Source organism: Salmo salar, chromosome ssa23, assembly GCF_905237065.1.
Source record: "Salmo salar chromosome ssa23, Ssal_v3.1, whole genome shotgun sequence".
Taxonomy (NCBI): domain Eukaryota; kingdom Metazoa; phylum Chordata; class Actinopteri; order Salmoniformes; family Salmonidae; genus Salmo; species Salmo salar.
Window position 1 is genome coordinate 34,833,472 of NC_059464.1, and position 16,584 is coordinate 34,850,055.

Consider the following 16,584-nt stretch of genomic DNA (forward strand, 5'->3'; position numbering starts at 1 on the left):
CATTTCATGAATAATTCACGCTATAGGTTAGAAATGAATGAAAAGGAGCCATCTCAATGTTGCGCAGCCACAATATTTTGCCTTACAATATTAATCAGACTAAAATGGATCACATAATAGCTACATTAACCATAGTAGGAGATGTTATTCATGCTTAGCCCTACCAATCAGCTGTGCTCCAGTTGTCCTTGTCATGCGCGCTCCTCGTGTCTTGATAGAGTAAACGTTTGTATTATTTTCCCAAACTGCAAAGTAATCAGGCTTATCACATTTCCATGGCTTGACACAGGTAATTAACCCCCAGAATCATATATATTTTTAACCACTAACCTGTCGATAAAAGCTTATGTCATAAGCTGATCCATCAAGTCATTTGATTAAGGCATAATTCTAATGATGTCATATATAATTTTCTAACATTAAGTCACCTGTTGATATTTTGCTATCATTATAAAAGCAATATAAACTAGGGGAGACAATGGCCTGTGCTTAAACATTTTTTTGGTTATTCCAGGTCATCAGTTAACATTGTGTTACTTTTTTTTTGGGGGGGGGTTGCTTTTGCCCTGTATTACTTTCGTCCCGGCTCTCTTCTTACTTCTTCTACTATCATTAATTCTACTATCATTACTTCTACTATCATTACTTCTACTATTATGTCTACTACTTTTGTTGTTCAATGGCAACTTAAACATTTGAAGATTATGAACTAGATGCCAATGCTAATGTACAGGTGTATCCCTGTATCCCCCAGATCTGATAGTGGTTATTGCCTCCGTCGTAGTGCTGGGTGTAGGCTCCAATGGCCAAGTGTTTGCCACATCTGCTATCAGGTACTGGGTGTGGTACAAATCAGGATGCAAAATTCCGGGAACTTTGAGTATTTTACCTGCTTTTCCAGAAATCCTGGTTGGAGGATCCCAGATATCCTGCTTATTCACCTCCTGATTACGGGAAGCCTCCGACCGGGATTTAGGGAAAACCAGGAAATGTATTGAAAGTTCCTGGAATTTTGCAACCATAATTACAAAATAATATAATATTGTAATGTAAGTGTAACATTTTGTGTTGTACTGTAATTGTGTTTTCGTTGCATAGTAAAACAGGTGGAAGAGAGTAGAGGTATAGTAGGCTAAGGTTTGATTGACATTGGTTGCCTTTTGTCTCCATGATTACAGGGGAATCCGCTTCCTCCAGATTCTACGCATGCTGCACGTGGATCGTCAGGGAGGAACATGGAGGCTTCTTGGATCAGTAGTCTTCATCCATAGACAGGTGGAGATCCCTTTACATCTGTTGGCTCATTTCATATCATAATGATGTGCAGTATGAGCTTACATGAAGTTAAATATCAAAAGGTAATCTGGAGTATAATGCTGTTTTTAGTAGAGTGAATTAATCTACCTTGATCTTACTTGATCTAACTTGATCTACTTGTCTACTGTACCCTGAGTAGGCTTCTCATAAATCCTCAGTCAATCAAGCAGATGAAAATAAAAAAGCAAGGTAGATGAGATGGCTAAAGATGTGGTTAGTCATGGCTTTGAAAATAAAAGATAAAACAACTATTGTTGGACATTTCTTAACCAAATAAGGACACTGTGGTCAGATGATGGGTGCACATTGTTGCTATTTCTTCCAGAGGATTAGTGCACTTGTTCTGTCTGAGTTGCCCTGCCTCCTGCCTAGCTTGTCTGGTTATGGGTAGACTGAGGCAGACGTCTGTCCATGTTGTCCATGCTATATTGCCACCAGTGATTATCACAGGGCCCGTTGCACAATCACAGATTCCTCTGATACTCTCACTAGGACCTGCGACGCTTTATAAGGAGAGAGATAGAGAGTCAGGTTTAACAGCTTTCCTTTCCACCTCTTCATGTGTTTCCCCCTCTTTGTTTGTACTCTAATTTCAGTCATCTGATGTTCTTTTGAAGACCTCCTCTTCTGTTTTGTTTTCTATCTTTAACAGGAAGCTGTGGGTTATTTCTCTGTGATGTGCAATGGGTCTACTGCTATTCTTTTAGGGTTTAGGGTTTATATAAATAGGGGGGATTTGGAATTTGGTATTTTATTAGGATCCCCATTAGCTGTTGGGAAAGCAGCAGCTACTCTTCCTAAAGATGAAGTCTTCTGTCTGTGTGAAATGATAGAGAGAGAGTCATATGCCTCCTCTTTCTTTGTAGTCATTGCACACTCTAGTCTTGATCAGACTATGTGTTGTAATGATTGATGTTATGGACAGATATCATTTTAGTTTGATTCACACCTGCAATGTAAAATGTGTAAATAATGTAAAGAAATACATGTAGCACCTATACATGGTCTACTGCACATTACAAGTGACATACTCCACTCTCTATCTGCATTTCCTCTGTTGTAGGAGCTGATCACCACGCTGTACATTGGCTTCCTGGGGCTGATTTTCTCCTCCTACTTTGTGTACCTGGCGGAGAAGGATGCTGTGGACGAGGAGGGCAAGACTGGGTTCTCCAGCTACGCTGATGCCCTGTGGTGGGGCGTGGTAAGGCATAGTATTAGAGCTGATGTCCTGTGGTGGGGCGTGGTAAGGCATAGTATTAGAGCTGATGTCCTGTGGTGGGGCGTGGTAAGCAGAAGAGGCTGGTGAGGGAGGACGGCTCAAAATAATTAATGGAATGGAATGAATAGAATGGCATCAAACACATGGAAACCAACCATTACTATGAGCCCATCCTCCCCATTTAAAGTGCCACCAGCCACCACTGGTGGTAAGGCATAGTAATAGGATAGTACTGTATATAGCAGACACGTTTATCCAAGGCAACTTACAGAACAGTGATATACAGTGCATTATTTTTAATACATTTGTAAAAATGTCTAAAAACCTGTTTTTGCTTTGTTATTATGGGGTATTGTGTGTAGATTAATGAGGAACATTTTTAATTTCATCCATTTTAGAATCATGCTGTAATGTCACAAAATGTGGAAAGGGGAAGGGGTCTGAATACTTTCCGAATGCACTGCACATTTTAGTATATGTGACCCAAGCGGGAATCAAACCCACAACCCAAGATTGAATCTCCTCTATTTCAAATCAAATCAAAGTGTATTTGTCACGTGCGCAGAACAGGTGTAGACCTTACAGTGAAATGCTTACTTACAGGCTCTAACCAATAGTGCGAAAAAAAGGTGTGTGTGTGTGTGTGTGTGTGTGTGTGTGTGTGTGTGTGTGTGTGTGTGTGTGTGTGTGTGTGTGTGTGTGTGTGTAGGTAAGTAAAGAAATAAAACAACAATTTCCACCGTTGCGCTTGTTTTGTGGTGTGTATCTGTCGGGGTCCCCCTCTAGCTTGAGTGGTTCTGGAATACCATAAAGAAACAAGTTTCTAATCCGGTTTCAGTTACACAAAGCTACTTTTACACAAAACTATTTTTTATTTAACCAGGTAGGCCAGTTGAGAACAAGTTCTCATTTACAACTGCGACCTGGCCAAGATAAAGCAAAGCAGTGCGACAAAAACAACAACACAGAGTTACACATAAACAAACGTAGTCAATAACACAATAGAAAAGAAAAATAGAAAAATCTATGTACAGTGTGTGCAAATGTAGAAGAGTAGGGAGGTAGGCGATAAATAGGCCATAGACGCCTATTTATTCATTACAATTTAGCATTAATACTGGAGTGATAGATGTGCAGATGATGACGTGCAAGTAGAGATACTGGGGTGCAAAAGAGCAAGAGGATAAGTAATAATATGGGGATGAGGTAGTTGGGTGTACTATTTACAGATTGGCTGTGTAGAGGTACAGTGATCGGTAAGCTGTTCTGACAGCTGATGCTTAAAGTTAGAGAGAGAGATGTAAGACTTCAACTTCAGAGATTTTTGCAATTCGTTCCAGTCATTGGCAGCAGAGAACTGGAAAGAAAGGCGGGCAAAGGAAGTGTTGGCTTTGGAGATGACCATTTCAATATACCTGCTGGAGCGCGTGCAACGGGTGGGTGTTGCTATGATGACCAGTGAGCTGAGATAAGGCGGGGCTTTACCTAGCAAAGACATATAGATGACCTGGAGCCAGTGGGTTTGTCGACGAATATGTAGCGAAGGCCAGCCAACGAGAGCATACAGGTCGCAGTGGTGAGTAGTATATGGGGCTTTGGTGACAAAATGGATGGCACTGTGATAGACAATATCCAGTTTGCTGAGTAGAGTGTTGGAAGCTATTTTGTAAATGACATCGCCGAAGTCAAGGATCGGTAGGATAGTCAATTTTATGAGGGTATGTTTGGCAGCATGAGTGAAGGAGGCTTTGTTGCGAAATAGGAAGCAGATTCTAGATTTAATTTTGGATTGGAGATGCTTAATGTGAGTCTGGAAGGAGAGTTTACAGTCTAACCAGACACCTAGGTATTTGTAATTGTCCATATGTTCTAGGTCAGAACCGTCTTGAGTAGTGATGCTAGTCGGGCGGGAGGATGCGGGCAGCAATCAGTTGAAGAGCATGCACTTAGTTTTACTTGCATTTAAGAGCAGTTGGAGGCCACGGAAGGAGTGTTGTATGGCGTTGAAGCTTGTTTGGAGGTTTGTTAGCACAGTGTCCAAAAAAGGGCCAGATGTATACAGAATGGTGTCGTCTGCGTAGAGGTGGATCAGAGAATCACCAGCAGCAAGAGCGACATCATTGATATATACAGAGAAAAGAGTCGGCCCGAGAATTGAACCCTGTGGCACCCCCATAGAGACTGCCAGAGGTCCGGACAACAGGCCCTCCGATTTGACACACTGAACTCTATCTGAGAAGTAGTTGGTGAACCAAGGAGTCATTTGAGAAGCGAAGGCTATTGAGTGTGCCGATAAGCATGTGGTGATTGACAGAGTTGAAAGCCTTGGCCAGGTTGATGAAGACGGCTGCACAGTACTGTATTTTATAGATGGCGGTTATGACCTTGAGCGAGGCTGAGGTGCACCCATGACCAGCTCGGAAACCAGATTTCATAGTGGAGAAGGTACGATGGGATTCGAAATGGTCGGTCATCTGTTTGTTAACTTGGCTTTCGAAGATTTTAGAAAGGTAGGGCAGGATGGATATAGGTGTGTAACAGTTTGGATCTAGAGTGTCTCCCCCTTTGAAGAGGGGGATGACCGCGGCAGCTTTCCAATCTTTGGGGATCTCAGACGATACGAAAAAGACGTTGAATAGGCTAGTAATAGGGGTTGCAACAATTTCGGCTGATAATTTTAGAAAGAGAGGGTCCAGATTGTCTAGCCCAGCTGATTTGTAGGGATCCAGATTTTGCTGCTCTTTCAGAAAATCAGCTGTCTGGATTTGGGTGAAGGAGAAGCGGGGGGGCTTGGGCAAGTTTCTGCAGGGAGTGCTGTGATATTGGCCGGGGTAGGGGTAGCCAGGTGGAAAGTATAGCCAGCCGTAGGAAAATGCTTATTGAAATGATCAATTATCGTAGATTTATCAGTGGTGACAGTGTTTCCTATCCTCAGTGCAGTGGGCAGCTGGGAGGAGGTGCTCTTATTCTCCATGGACTTTACAATGCCCCAAAACTTTTTGGAATTAGTGCTACAGGAAGCAAATTTCTGTTTGAAAAAGCTATCCTTAGCTTTCCTAACTGACTGAGTATATTGTTTACTGACTTGCATATCGTGAGGGCTATTCGATGCTAATGCAGAACGCCACAGGATGTTTTTGTGCTGGTCAAGGGAAGTCTGGGGTGAACCAAGGGCAATATCTGTTCTTAGTTCTACATTTTTTGAATAGGGCATGCTTATTTAAGATGGAGAGGAAAGTACTTTTGAAGAGAAACCAGGCATCCTCTACTGACGGGATGAGGTCAATATCCCTCCAGGATACCCGGGCCAAGTTGATTAGAAAGGCCTGCTCTCTGAAGTGTTTTAGGGAGCGTTTGACAGTGATGAGGGGTGGTCATTTGACCGCGGCCCCATTACGCACGCAGGCAATGAGGCAGTGATCGCTGAGATCCTGGTTGAAGACAGCAGAGGTGTATTTAGAGGGCAAGTTGGTCAGGATGATATCTAAGAGGGTGCCCATGGTTACGGATTTAGGGTTGTATCTGGTAGGTTCCTTGATAATTTGTACCCTTACAGACAAACTAACATGCTGTAGTCGAGGCGCTTTCAAGGGTATATAACTGTGATATATATAACTTCATGGCCTGGCCCTTGCGGTGATACGTACTTAAAGGACCATTATTCTGCATTATGAATTGATGTAGAATTGTATGATTTTTTCTTCTTGTTTTAATGGAAAACTGATATAAAAAAATGTGAAGGTAACCTGCCTTAATGACTACCTACATGTCGGTAGCCATGAAGTGCTATGAAAGGCTGCTCATGGCTCACATTCCAGAAACCCTAGACCCACTCCAATTCGTATACCACCCCAACAGATCCACAGATGATGCAATCTCAATCGCACTCCACACTGCCCTTTCCCACCTGGACAAAAGGAACACCTATGTGAGAATGTTGTTCATTGACTACAGCTCAGTGTTTAACACCATAGTGCCCACGAAGCTCATCACTAAGCTGAGGACCCTGGGACTAAACACCTTCCTCTGCAACTGGATCTTAGACTTCCTGACGGGCTGCCCCCAGGTGGTAAGGGTAGGCAGCAACACATTTGCCACTCTGATCCTCAACACCAGGGCCCCTCAGGGGTACGTGTTTTGTCCCCTCCTGTACTCCCTGTTCACCCACGACTGTGTGGCACGACTCCAACACTATCATTAAGTTTGCTGACGACACAACAGTGGTAGGCCTGATCACCGACAATGATGAGCCTATAGGGAGGAGGTCAGAGACCTGGCAGTGTGGTGCCAGGACAACAACCTCTCCCTCAATGTGAGCAAGTCAAAGGAGCTGATCACGGACTAAAGGAAAAGGAAGGCCGAACAGGCCCCCATTAACATCGACGGGGCTGCAGTGGAGTGGGTCAAGAGTTTAAAGTTCCATGGTGTCCACATCACCAGCAAACTATCACGGTCCAAACACACCAAGACAGTCGTGAAGAGCTTTTCCCCATCAGGAGACGGAAAAGATTTGGCATGGGTCCCCAGATCTTCAAAAAGTTCCACAGCTGCGCCATCGAGAGCATCCTGACCGGGTGCATCACCGCCTGGTATGGCAACTGCTTGGCATCCGACCGTAAGGCGCTACAGAGGGTAGTGCGTACGGCCCAATACGTCACTGGGGCCAAGCTCCCTTCCATCCAGGACCTATATACTAGGCGGTGTCAGAGGAAGGCCCAAAAAATTGTGGAAGACTCCAGTCCCGGCAAGCGGTACCGGAGCGCCAAGTCTTGTTCCAAAAGGCTCCTTAACAGCTTCTACCCCCAAGCTATAAGACTGCTGAACAATTAATCAAATGGCCACCTGGACTATTTACATTGACCCCCCCCCCCCTTTGTTTTTACACTGCTGCTACTCGCTGTTTATTATCTATGCATAGTCGCTTTTCCCCTACCTACAAATTACCTCGACTAACCTGTACCCCTGCACATTGACTCAGTACCGGTACCCGCTGTATGTAGCCATGTTATTGTTATGTAATTTTCTTGTGTTACTTTTTATTTTATTTTTTACTTTAGTTTATTTAGTCAATATTTTCTTAACTCTATTTTTTTAACTGCATTGTTGGTTAAGGGCTTGTAAGTAAGCATTTCACGGTAAGGTCTACACTTGTATTCGGCACATGTGACAAATACAATTTGATTTGATTTGATCAACAACCCAACCCTGCTCTTTTTAAAGAAAACAATCCAACTAAGTGACCCAATGCTTGTAACTCAGCAGTTGGGTCATCTAAACAACCCAGAATTTTTTCGAGTGCAGGCTGTTTTGGCTGTTTCCATCAGGCGGGTCAAGTTTCCAGTTAATTTAATTAAACAGTTCAATGTAAGGCTGTGGGTAATAAAAAACCTATGGTAGTCTTGTGCTAGAGGGATCTACACGCAATAAACCACCTCGCTGCTCTCTGTCTCAAATACCTTTTACTCTGCCACTATAAAGTGTCAGTTCCTTTAATTAAAACTATAATTGCAGGATTACTAGCTGTTTTGTAATGAGAGTTAGAAAGGTTCAGGGGTCCTTGGTGCCCAATGGAACCATGAAGAAAAGCTGTTTTTGTGTGTCATAGCCACAATGAACAAAACAGCCCAATAGGAACTTTGCTCTCCTTTGTTAATCACAGAGACTGTAAACTTGAGACTTGTGATATGCCGTGCCAATAGGTTTGGTCACTCGTGTGTGTGGTGGGGTGTGCGTGTGTGTGGTGTGGTGTGGTGTGGTGTGGTGTGTGTGTGTGTGTGTGTGTGGTGAGATCAGTTTGTCCAGCAGTAAAGGGAGAGCCTGTTTGGAGAGTGGTGTGTGTGTGTTTCCCAGTGTATTCCCTGTCAGCTTGTTTTCCACTGTGGGGTGTGCAGGTGCAGGGCACAGCTGTAGGACGGGCCCAGAGCCCACAGGCCAATGGCATGATTCATATTTCTCTCCTCTCCTCTCCTCTCCTCTGCCTCACACTCAGACAGAGGTTGTTAAGGGAAGAGTGTTTGATCTGGAGCTTCACCAGCACTCTGCTCAACCTCTGAAAATGGGAGAGAGAGACAAAGAACCGATTGATTTCAGGATAGATAGGGAGAGAGAGAGAGATTTAGTTGATGTTGTTTATAGGGTGTATGGTGTTTACTATGAACCATATGATAGCAGGTGTGGTGTGGCAATGACACCACAGAGAGAGGGAGAAAGAGTAAATAGACTGTGCCCCAATGAGAACTCAAGATGGTGTGTTTGACCTTTGTGAAGACATGGAGAGGCTTCGCCACACACTTGGAGTGCAGCGCTTACACCAGGGGTTTGAATGCGGGGGTGTTGTTGAGTAGACTATTCCACACTGATGTCAGGCCCATTGTTTAGTCATAGAATGTGTAGATGAGGATTAACCATCCCCCTCCCTCCTTCCCTCCCTCCCTCCTTCTTCCTATTTACTCCCAAAAAGTTTTAAGTATCTCACCTTACATCACCCTCTTTATATAAGCACACAGCACAAGGTCACACGGTGCCCCAAAGACACTCCACTGTGCTTCTCTCAATGTGTCACAATTGGCTCAGCTTTCAGAGTGGATGTACATTGAAATGCAGGGGTATTTGTTTTCCTCCGTGCTCCGCTCAGCCAAATTCCTCTCCTCACTGAGGATTAGTCCCAGAATCCTCTCCTCACCGAGGATTAGTCCCAGTCAGAATCGTATTCCTATTGAGTGAATTTCAACTGCTGAGTGGTGACAGTTTTGGAGGCAGGCCAATACGTGTGATGAACTTTCTCTTCATGGTCTGCTCCTTGTTGTTATCGCCAAACTGTGTTCAATGACCTCTTTACAACCAAGTAGCTCATTATTAGAAGCCTTTAACAAACGATTTTTAACTTATTTAGTACATATGTAAATGTATAAATGGTGAAAAGATATATATATATATAAATATATAACTAGGAAATTATCGTGTAAATAAAATGGACATCAGTGTGTGGAAACATTGCCTTGTTTTCCCTAACCTATCCCGTCCCCACTGTCCCCAGGTGACAGTGACCACCATTGGCTACGGGGACAAGATTCCTCAGACGTGGATAGGGAAGTGCATTGCCTCCTGCTTCAGCGTCTTCGCCATCTCCTTCTTTGCTCTGCCTGCAGTAATTACCCCTCATCTTCCTCCTCTTCTTCCACAATAAACTAAATAGCATAATGTGTACATAATTTATAATACACAATATTGCCTTCCATCATTACTGTGTTGTCTGGTGAGTAACCCAATTAGTCCTCTGAGGGGAAGCCTCAGCGTGCAGCTCCAGGTCGTCCTGTGGTTTCAGTGTCATGATGCCTCTCTCTCTCTCTCTCTCTCTCTTTCTCTCTCTCCCTCTCCCCTTTTCCAGGGTATACTGGGCTCGGGCTTTGCTCTGAAGGTGCAGCAGAAACAGAGACAGAAACATTTCAACAGACAGATCCCGGCTGCAGCCTCACTAATCCAGGTACTGACTGACTGACTGACACAGACAGACAGACAGACAGACAGACAGACAGACAGACAGACAGACAGACAGACAGACAGACAGACAGACAGACAGACAGACAGACAGACAGACAGACAGACAGACAGACAGACAGACACTCACTCACTCACTCACTCACTCACTCACTCACTCACTCACTCACTCACTCACTCACTCACTCACTCACTCACTCACTCACTCACTCTGTCCTGTCTGGGATCTCAGCAGCTGTGTATAGGAGAGAATATGTATAGGAATGAGTGTGTAGAAAGGGCTTAAGCACAGTGATGACACATGGGACCTACTGTAGGCCGCTGAACCTCTGTAGGACCAGGTCTGGTCTGGTCTGACGCACACCATCTTTGATTCAGTGCTTTACTCATGTAACAACTCCAGGCCAGGATGTCAGAGAGGTTCAATTTAAACATGTCCAGGACCACTAAATCTCCTGAATTCTTTAAATAACACATTTGTTCCCTTCAAATCTTGCCAATGTAAGCTTCAAAAAGCAGTCTAGTACAAATAGATGAGTAGCAGTATTTGTAGTCTGCACATGTCCTGGAAAAGGTGAGCTGTCCTGTCCTGTTCTCTCCCAGGCAGAGAAGACAGGCAAATAGCAGCCAGTTTATTCACCAGGAGCTGGCCATCACAAGGATCACATTGACTCTGAACATGCAAAGAAGCCCACAGCTGCATTTACAAAGAGACTCCTTATTGTGCTGACGTTTAAGAAACATAGAGTCACTGAATCTACATGATGATGATGATGAGGATGACGGTACAGAGCTAAACATGGAATGGCTATATGAATGGTTATACTGTATGTGAATGGTTAAATGTGAATGGTTAAATGTGAATGGCTATATGAATGGTTATGTGAATGGTTAAATGTGAATGGCTATATGTGAATGTTTATATGTGAAACGTTATATGTGAATGGTTATATGTGAATGGTTATATGTGAATGGCTATATGTGAATGGCTATATGTGAATGGTTATATGAATGGCTACATGTGAATGGCTACATGTGAATGGCCTTATGTGAATGGCTGTATGAATGGCTATATGTGAATGGTTATATGAATGGCTACATGTGAATGGCTACATGTGAATGGTTATATGAATGGCTACATGTGAATGGTTATATGAATGGCTACATGTGAATGGCTACATATGAATGGCTACATATGAATGGCTACATGTGAATGGCTACATGTGAATGGCTATATGAATGGCTATATGTGAATGGTTAAATGAATGGCTACATGTGAATGGCCTTATGTGAATGGCCTTATGTGAATGGCTACATGTGAATGGCCTTATGTGAATGGCTATATGTGAATGGCCTTATGTGAATGGCTACATGTGAATGGCTATATGAATGGCCTTATGTGAATGGCTACATGTGAATGGCTACATGTGAATGGCTATATGTGAATGGCTATTTGTGAATGGCTATATGTGAATGGCTATATGAATGGCCATATGAAGTTGTTAAACCAGGAATCTACTTCAGAGGGAAGAACTGTCAGAACACATTGTTGCCCTTAAACACTGATCCAAGGTCAATTTCGCTGTTGTCCACCTAATGGTTAAGGTTTGGACAGGTCTGATCCTAGATCTGTGCCTGAGGGCAGTTTCTACCCAGAGCTGAGATAATGTCCAGGTGATCAGCGCACCATCTGTGTTTACTGTGGGTAAATATGATAGGACACTTATCACACTGGTTCAGTTTGTCCATCCTCTTTTTCAGACGCTGTGGCGCTGCTATGCAGCAGAGAAACCAGAAGGCTGTCCTGCCACCTGGAAGATGTATGTCCTCACCAGAGACTACATTCCCCCCATTAACTCTGAAAACAACAACCCAAACCTCAGAAACAAGGTAAACACTACATCACTTCTTCAGTTATAACAAACATAATACTGCAGGTCTATACACACTTTATACACCTTTATCCCTGTTCAGAGAAGCAACCATTTTCCTCTGCATTCTACTGATGCACTATAGCTGCTTTGTCAATCAACATCTAATATATCTGTCAACCTGTCTCTTGGAGAGCTTGCATCCTGTCTCAATCCCCAGAGGAGATGTCAGAAAGAGAGCTGCCCTCAGGAAAAAGCTGTTTGGTGGTGATATGAGCCTTCCATCCGACAGACAGACAGACAGACAGACAGACAGACAGACAGACAGACAGACAGACAGACAGACAGACAGACAGACAGACAGACAGACAGACAGACAGACAGACAGACAGACAGACAGACAGACAGACAGACAGACAGACAGACATATGGTACTATCCCCTTTGACAGTGTGGTTTTTAACTTTGAGAACTACATTAGCCATGTGGTGGTGCTTAGGGCATGGATCTACGAAAGAACAAGTTAAGCCCCCCACCCACTCCCTTTCACCACCTCAACCCCCCGTATCCCCTACCGCTCAAGGCAAGAGCCAGTCAAATCAAAATCAAATCAAATTTTATTGGTCACATACACATGGTTAGCAGATGTTAATGCGAGTGTAGCGAATTGCTTGTGCTTCTAGTTCCGACAATGCAGTAATATCTAATAAGTAATCTAACAAATTCACAACAACTACCTTATACACACAAATGTAAGGGATGAATAAGAATATGTACATATAAATATCTGGATGAGCAATAGCCGTGCGGCATAGGCAGATGCGGTAGATGGTATAGAGTAGTATATACATATGAGATGAGTGATGTAGGATATGTAAACATTATTAAAGTGGCGTTATTTAAAGTGACTAATGATAGGCATAGGCAGATGCTGTAGATGTATAGAACAGTATATACATATGAGATGAGTAATGTAGAATATGTAAACATTATTAAAGTGCCATTATTTAAGGTGACTAGTGATACCTTTATTAAGTCCATTTATTAAAGTGGCCAGAGATTTGAGTCTGTATGTTGACAGCAGCCTCTCTATGTTAGTGATGGCTGTTTAACAGTCTGATGGCCTTGAGATAGAATCTGTTTTTCAGTCTCTCGGTCCCAGCTTTGATGGACCTTTACTGACCTCGCCTTCTGGATGATAGCGGGGTGAACAGGCAGTGGCTCGGGTGGTTGCTGTCCTTGATGATCTTTTTGGCCTTCCTGTGACATTGGGTGCTGTAGGTGTCCTGGAGGGCAGGTAGTTTGCCCCCGGTGATGTGCTGTGCAGACCGCACCACCCTCTGGAGAGCCTTGCGGTTGAGGGAAGTGCAGTTGCCTTACCAGGTGGTGATACAGCCCGACAGGATGCTCTCGATTCTGCATCTGTAAAAGTTTGTGAATGTTTTAGGTGACAAGCCAAATTTCTTAAGCCTCCTGAGGTTGAAGAGGCGCTGCTGCGCCTTCTTCACCACGCTGTCTGTGTGGGTGGACCATTTCAGTTTGTCCGTGACTTCTCCTTCTCTGTGATGTGTACACCGAGGAACTTAAAACTTTCCACCTTCTCCACTACTGTCCCTTCGATGTGCATAGGGGGGTGCTCCACGATCATCTCCTTTGTTTTGTTGACGTTGAGTGAGAGGTTATTTTCCTGACACCACACTCCGAGGGCCCTCACCTCCTTCCTGTAGGCCATCTCGTTGTTGTTGGTAATCAAGCCTACCACTGTAGTGTCGTCTGCAAACTTGATGATTGAGTTGGAAGTGTGCATGGCCACGCAGTCATGGGTGAACAGGGAGTACAGGAGAGGGCTGAGAACGCACCCTTGTGGGGCCCCAGTGTTGAGGATCAGCGAGGTGGAGATGTTGTTTCCTACCTTCACCACCTGGGGGCGGCGCTTTAGAATGTCCAGGACCCAGTTGCACAGGGCGGGGTCGAGACCCAGGGTCTCGAGCTTAATGACGAGTTTGGAGGGTACTATGGTATTAAATGCTGAGCTGTAGTCAATGAACAGCATTCTTACATAGGTATTCCTCTTGTCCAGGTGGGATAGGACAGTGTGCAGTGTGATGGCGATTGCGTTGTCAGTGGACCAATTGGGGCTGTAGGCAAATTGGAGTGGGCCTAGGGTATCAGGTAGGGTGGAGGTGATATGCTCCTTGAATAGTCTCTCAAAGCACTTCATGATGACAGTGAGTGCAATGGGGCGATAGTCATTTAGTTCAGTTACCTTAGCTTTCTTGGGAACAGGAACAATGGTGGCCATTTTGAAGCATGTGGGGACTGGGATAGGGAGACTGGGATAGTGATTGATTGAATATGTCCGTAAACACGCCAGCCAGCTCGTCTGCGCCTACTCTGAGGATGCGGCTAGGGATGCCGTCTGGGCCGGCAGCCTTGCGAGGGTTAACATGCTTAAATGTTTTACTCACGTTGGCCACGGAGAAGGAGAGCCCACAGGCTTTGGTAGCGGGCCGTGTCAGTGGCACTGTATTGTCCTCAAAGCGAGCAAAGAAGATGTTTAATTTGTCTGGGAGCAAGACGTCGATGTCCGCGACGTGGCTGGTTTTCTTTTTGTAATCCGTGATTGACTGTAGACCCTGCCACATACGTCTCGTGTTTGAGCCCCCCAGGATGATTCCGGGCCTTTGTCTCCCCCACACAAAGACACAGTCAGTTGAGATGATGTCACTGCCGCCTTTCTCATGGGAGGAAACCTTTGTGTTGGTAGAACAGCAACAACAACAAAAATGGTTTGGCATTGAACCCACACATATTGGGGAGAGTGAAGGCTGCTTCCGTCACTTTCTGTTTCGGCATGTGACTTCTCTCTCTCTCTCTCTCTCTCTCTCTCTCTCTCTCTCTCTCTCTCTCTCTCTCTCTCTCTCTCTTTCTCTCTCTCTCCTCTCTCTCCCCTCTGCTCCTAATGAGTCATTCAGGATTCAGACCCATTCTGGTATTTGGACAGGACTATGGGCCAGTATCAATGCCAGGACACTGTGTGTGTCATTGAGTAAAAATCATTGTGTTTCTATAAAGCAGTCAGTTAGTGACGTGCTGCCTCTAGGTGATGGAGTGGAGCACAATGAAGGCCCTGAGGAATTCAGAGACTCAAAGAGCGTTGATCTCAGTTAAACCAGCACAGATTTGAAGCCATGGCCTTAATCACCATGCTATAGTGCAAGAAGATTTGAAGGTTTGAAGGTTCACAAATCATTGCTTACAAAACAGATACTGAGGTTTCTGTGTTCTGAATGGTTAGAATCAAAGTTTACTGGGTAGTATACGCCATGTTAGAAAATAGCAAATCAGGAATGAATGACAAGTGATAGTGCTAAACCATAAAACACAACAACAACAACTTGTCTAACATATGGAGGTAGGGATTGGCCACATGTGACTTTTGGTATTTGGTCTTTTATTAGGATCCCCATTAGCTGTTGCAAAAGCAGCAGCTACTCTTCCTAGGGTCCACACAAAACATGAAACATAATACAGAACATCAATAAACAAGAACAGCAGGACAGAACTACATACATTTTTTTAAAGGTACACATAGTCTACATATCAATGCATACACACTAACTATCTAGGTCAATCTGTTTTTTAAAACCAGGTTTGCTGTTTATTTGAGCAATAATTTGTTCTGGATTTGGGGACTGTGAAAAGACCCCTGGTGGCATGTCTGGTGGGGTAAGTGTGTGTGTCAGAGGTTTGTGTAAGTTGACTATGTAAACAATTTGGGATTTTCAACACATTGTTTTTTATAAAAAGAAGTGATCAGTCTCTCCTCAACTCTTAGCCAAGAGAGACTGGCATGCATAGTATTTATATCAGCCCTCTGATTACAATGAAGAGCAGAACGTGCCGCTCTGTTCTGGGCCAGCTGCAGCTTAACTAGGTCTTTCCTTGCAGCACTGGACCACACGGCTAGACAATAATCAAGATTAGACAAAACTAGAGCCTGCAGAACTTGCTTTTTGGAGTGTGGTGTCAAAAAAGCAGAGCATCTCTTTATTACGGCCAGACCTCTCCCATATTTACAACCATTGAATCTATATGTTTTGACCATGAAAGTTTACAGTCTAAGGTAATGGCAAGTGATTTAGTCTCCTCAATTTGTTCAACAGCCACACCATTCATTACCAGATTCAGCTGAAGTCTAGAACTAAATGAACGATTTGTACCAAATACAATGCTCTTAGTTTTAGAGATGTTCAGGACCAGTTTATTAAAGGAAAGGAGGATACCTAGTCAGTTGTACAACTGAAATGTGTCTTCCGTATTTAACAATAGCATTGTCTTTGGTCAAACACAATTTTGGTCATACATAATTTTTTCCAAAAGTTTGCTAAGAGCTGGCAGCAAGCTTATAGGTTTGCTGTTGTAACCGGTAAAGGCTGCTTTACCACTGTTGGGTAGCGGAATTACTTTGGCTTCCCTCCAGGCCTGAGGACAAAGACTTTCCTCTAGGCTCAAATGAAAAATATTCAAACAGGAGAACATTAACCTGACTAGGAAAACTCCTGGCCCTGAGTTTAATCAATGCTCTGTGTTCAGGAAAGCCCTGGTGATGCATTCTTGTGTCTGTCTGTGTTGAACAAGCACACCAAGAGGAAACTGAAGATGGTTCGTGACAATG

At 43.9% G+C, this 16,584-nt stretch overlaps 1 protein-coding gene across 1 annotated transcript in view; it reads left to right on the forward strand.

Annotated features, from left to right (window-relative positions):
- The window catches only part of LOC106584451 (potassium voltage-gated channel subfamily KQT member 1), a 60,064-nt gene extending 48,108 nt beyond the window's left edge, over positions 1-11,956 (forward strand). The window contains exons 4-9 of the mRNA XM_014169807.2: positions 755-833; positions 1,179-1,275; positions 2,381-2,521; positions 9,576-9,686; positions 9,927-10,022; positions 11,798-11,956. Of these exons, the coding sequence (XP_014025282.2) occupies positions 755-833; positions 1,179-1,275; positions 2,381-2,521; positions 9,576-9,686; positions 9,927-10,022; positions 11,798-11,956 (683 nt within the window). The remainder of the gene's footprint in view (positions 1-754; positions 834-1,178; positions 1,276-2,380; positions 2,522-9,575; positions 9,687-9,926; positions 10,023-11,797) is intronic.
- Positions 11,957-16,584: the final 4,628 nt, after the last annotated feature.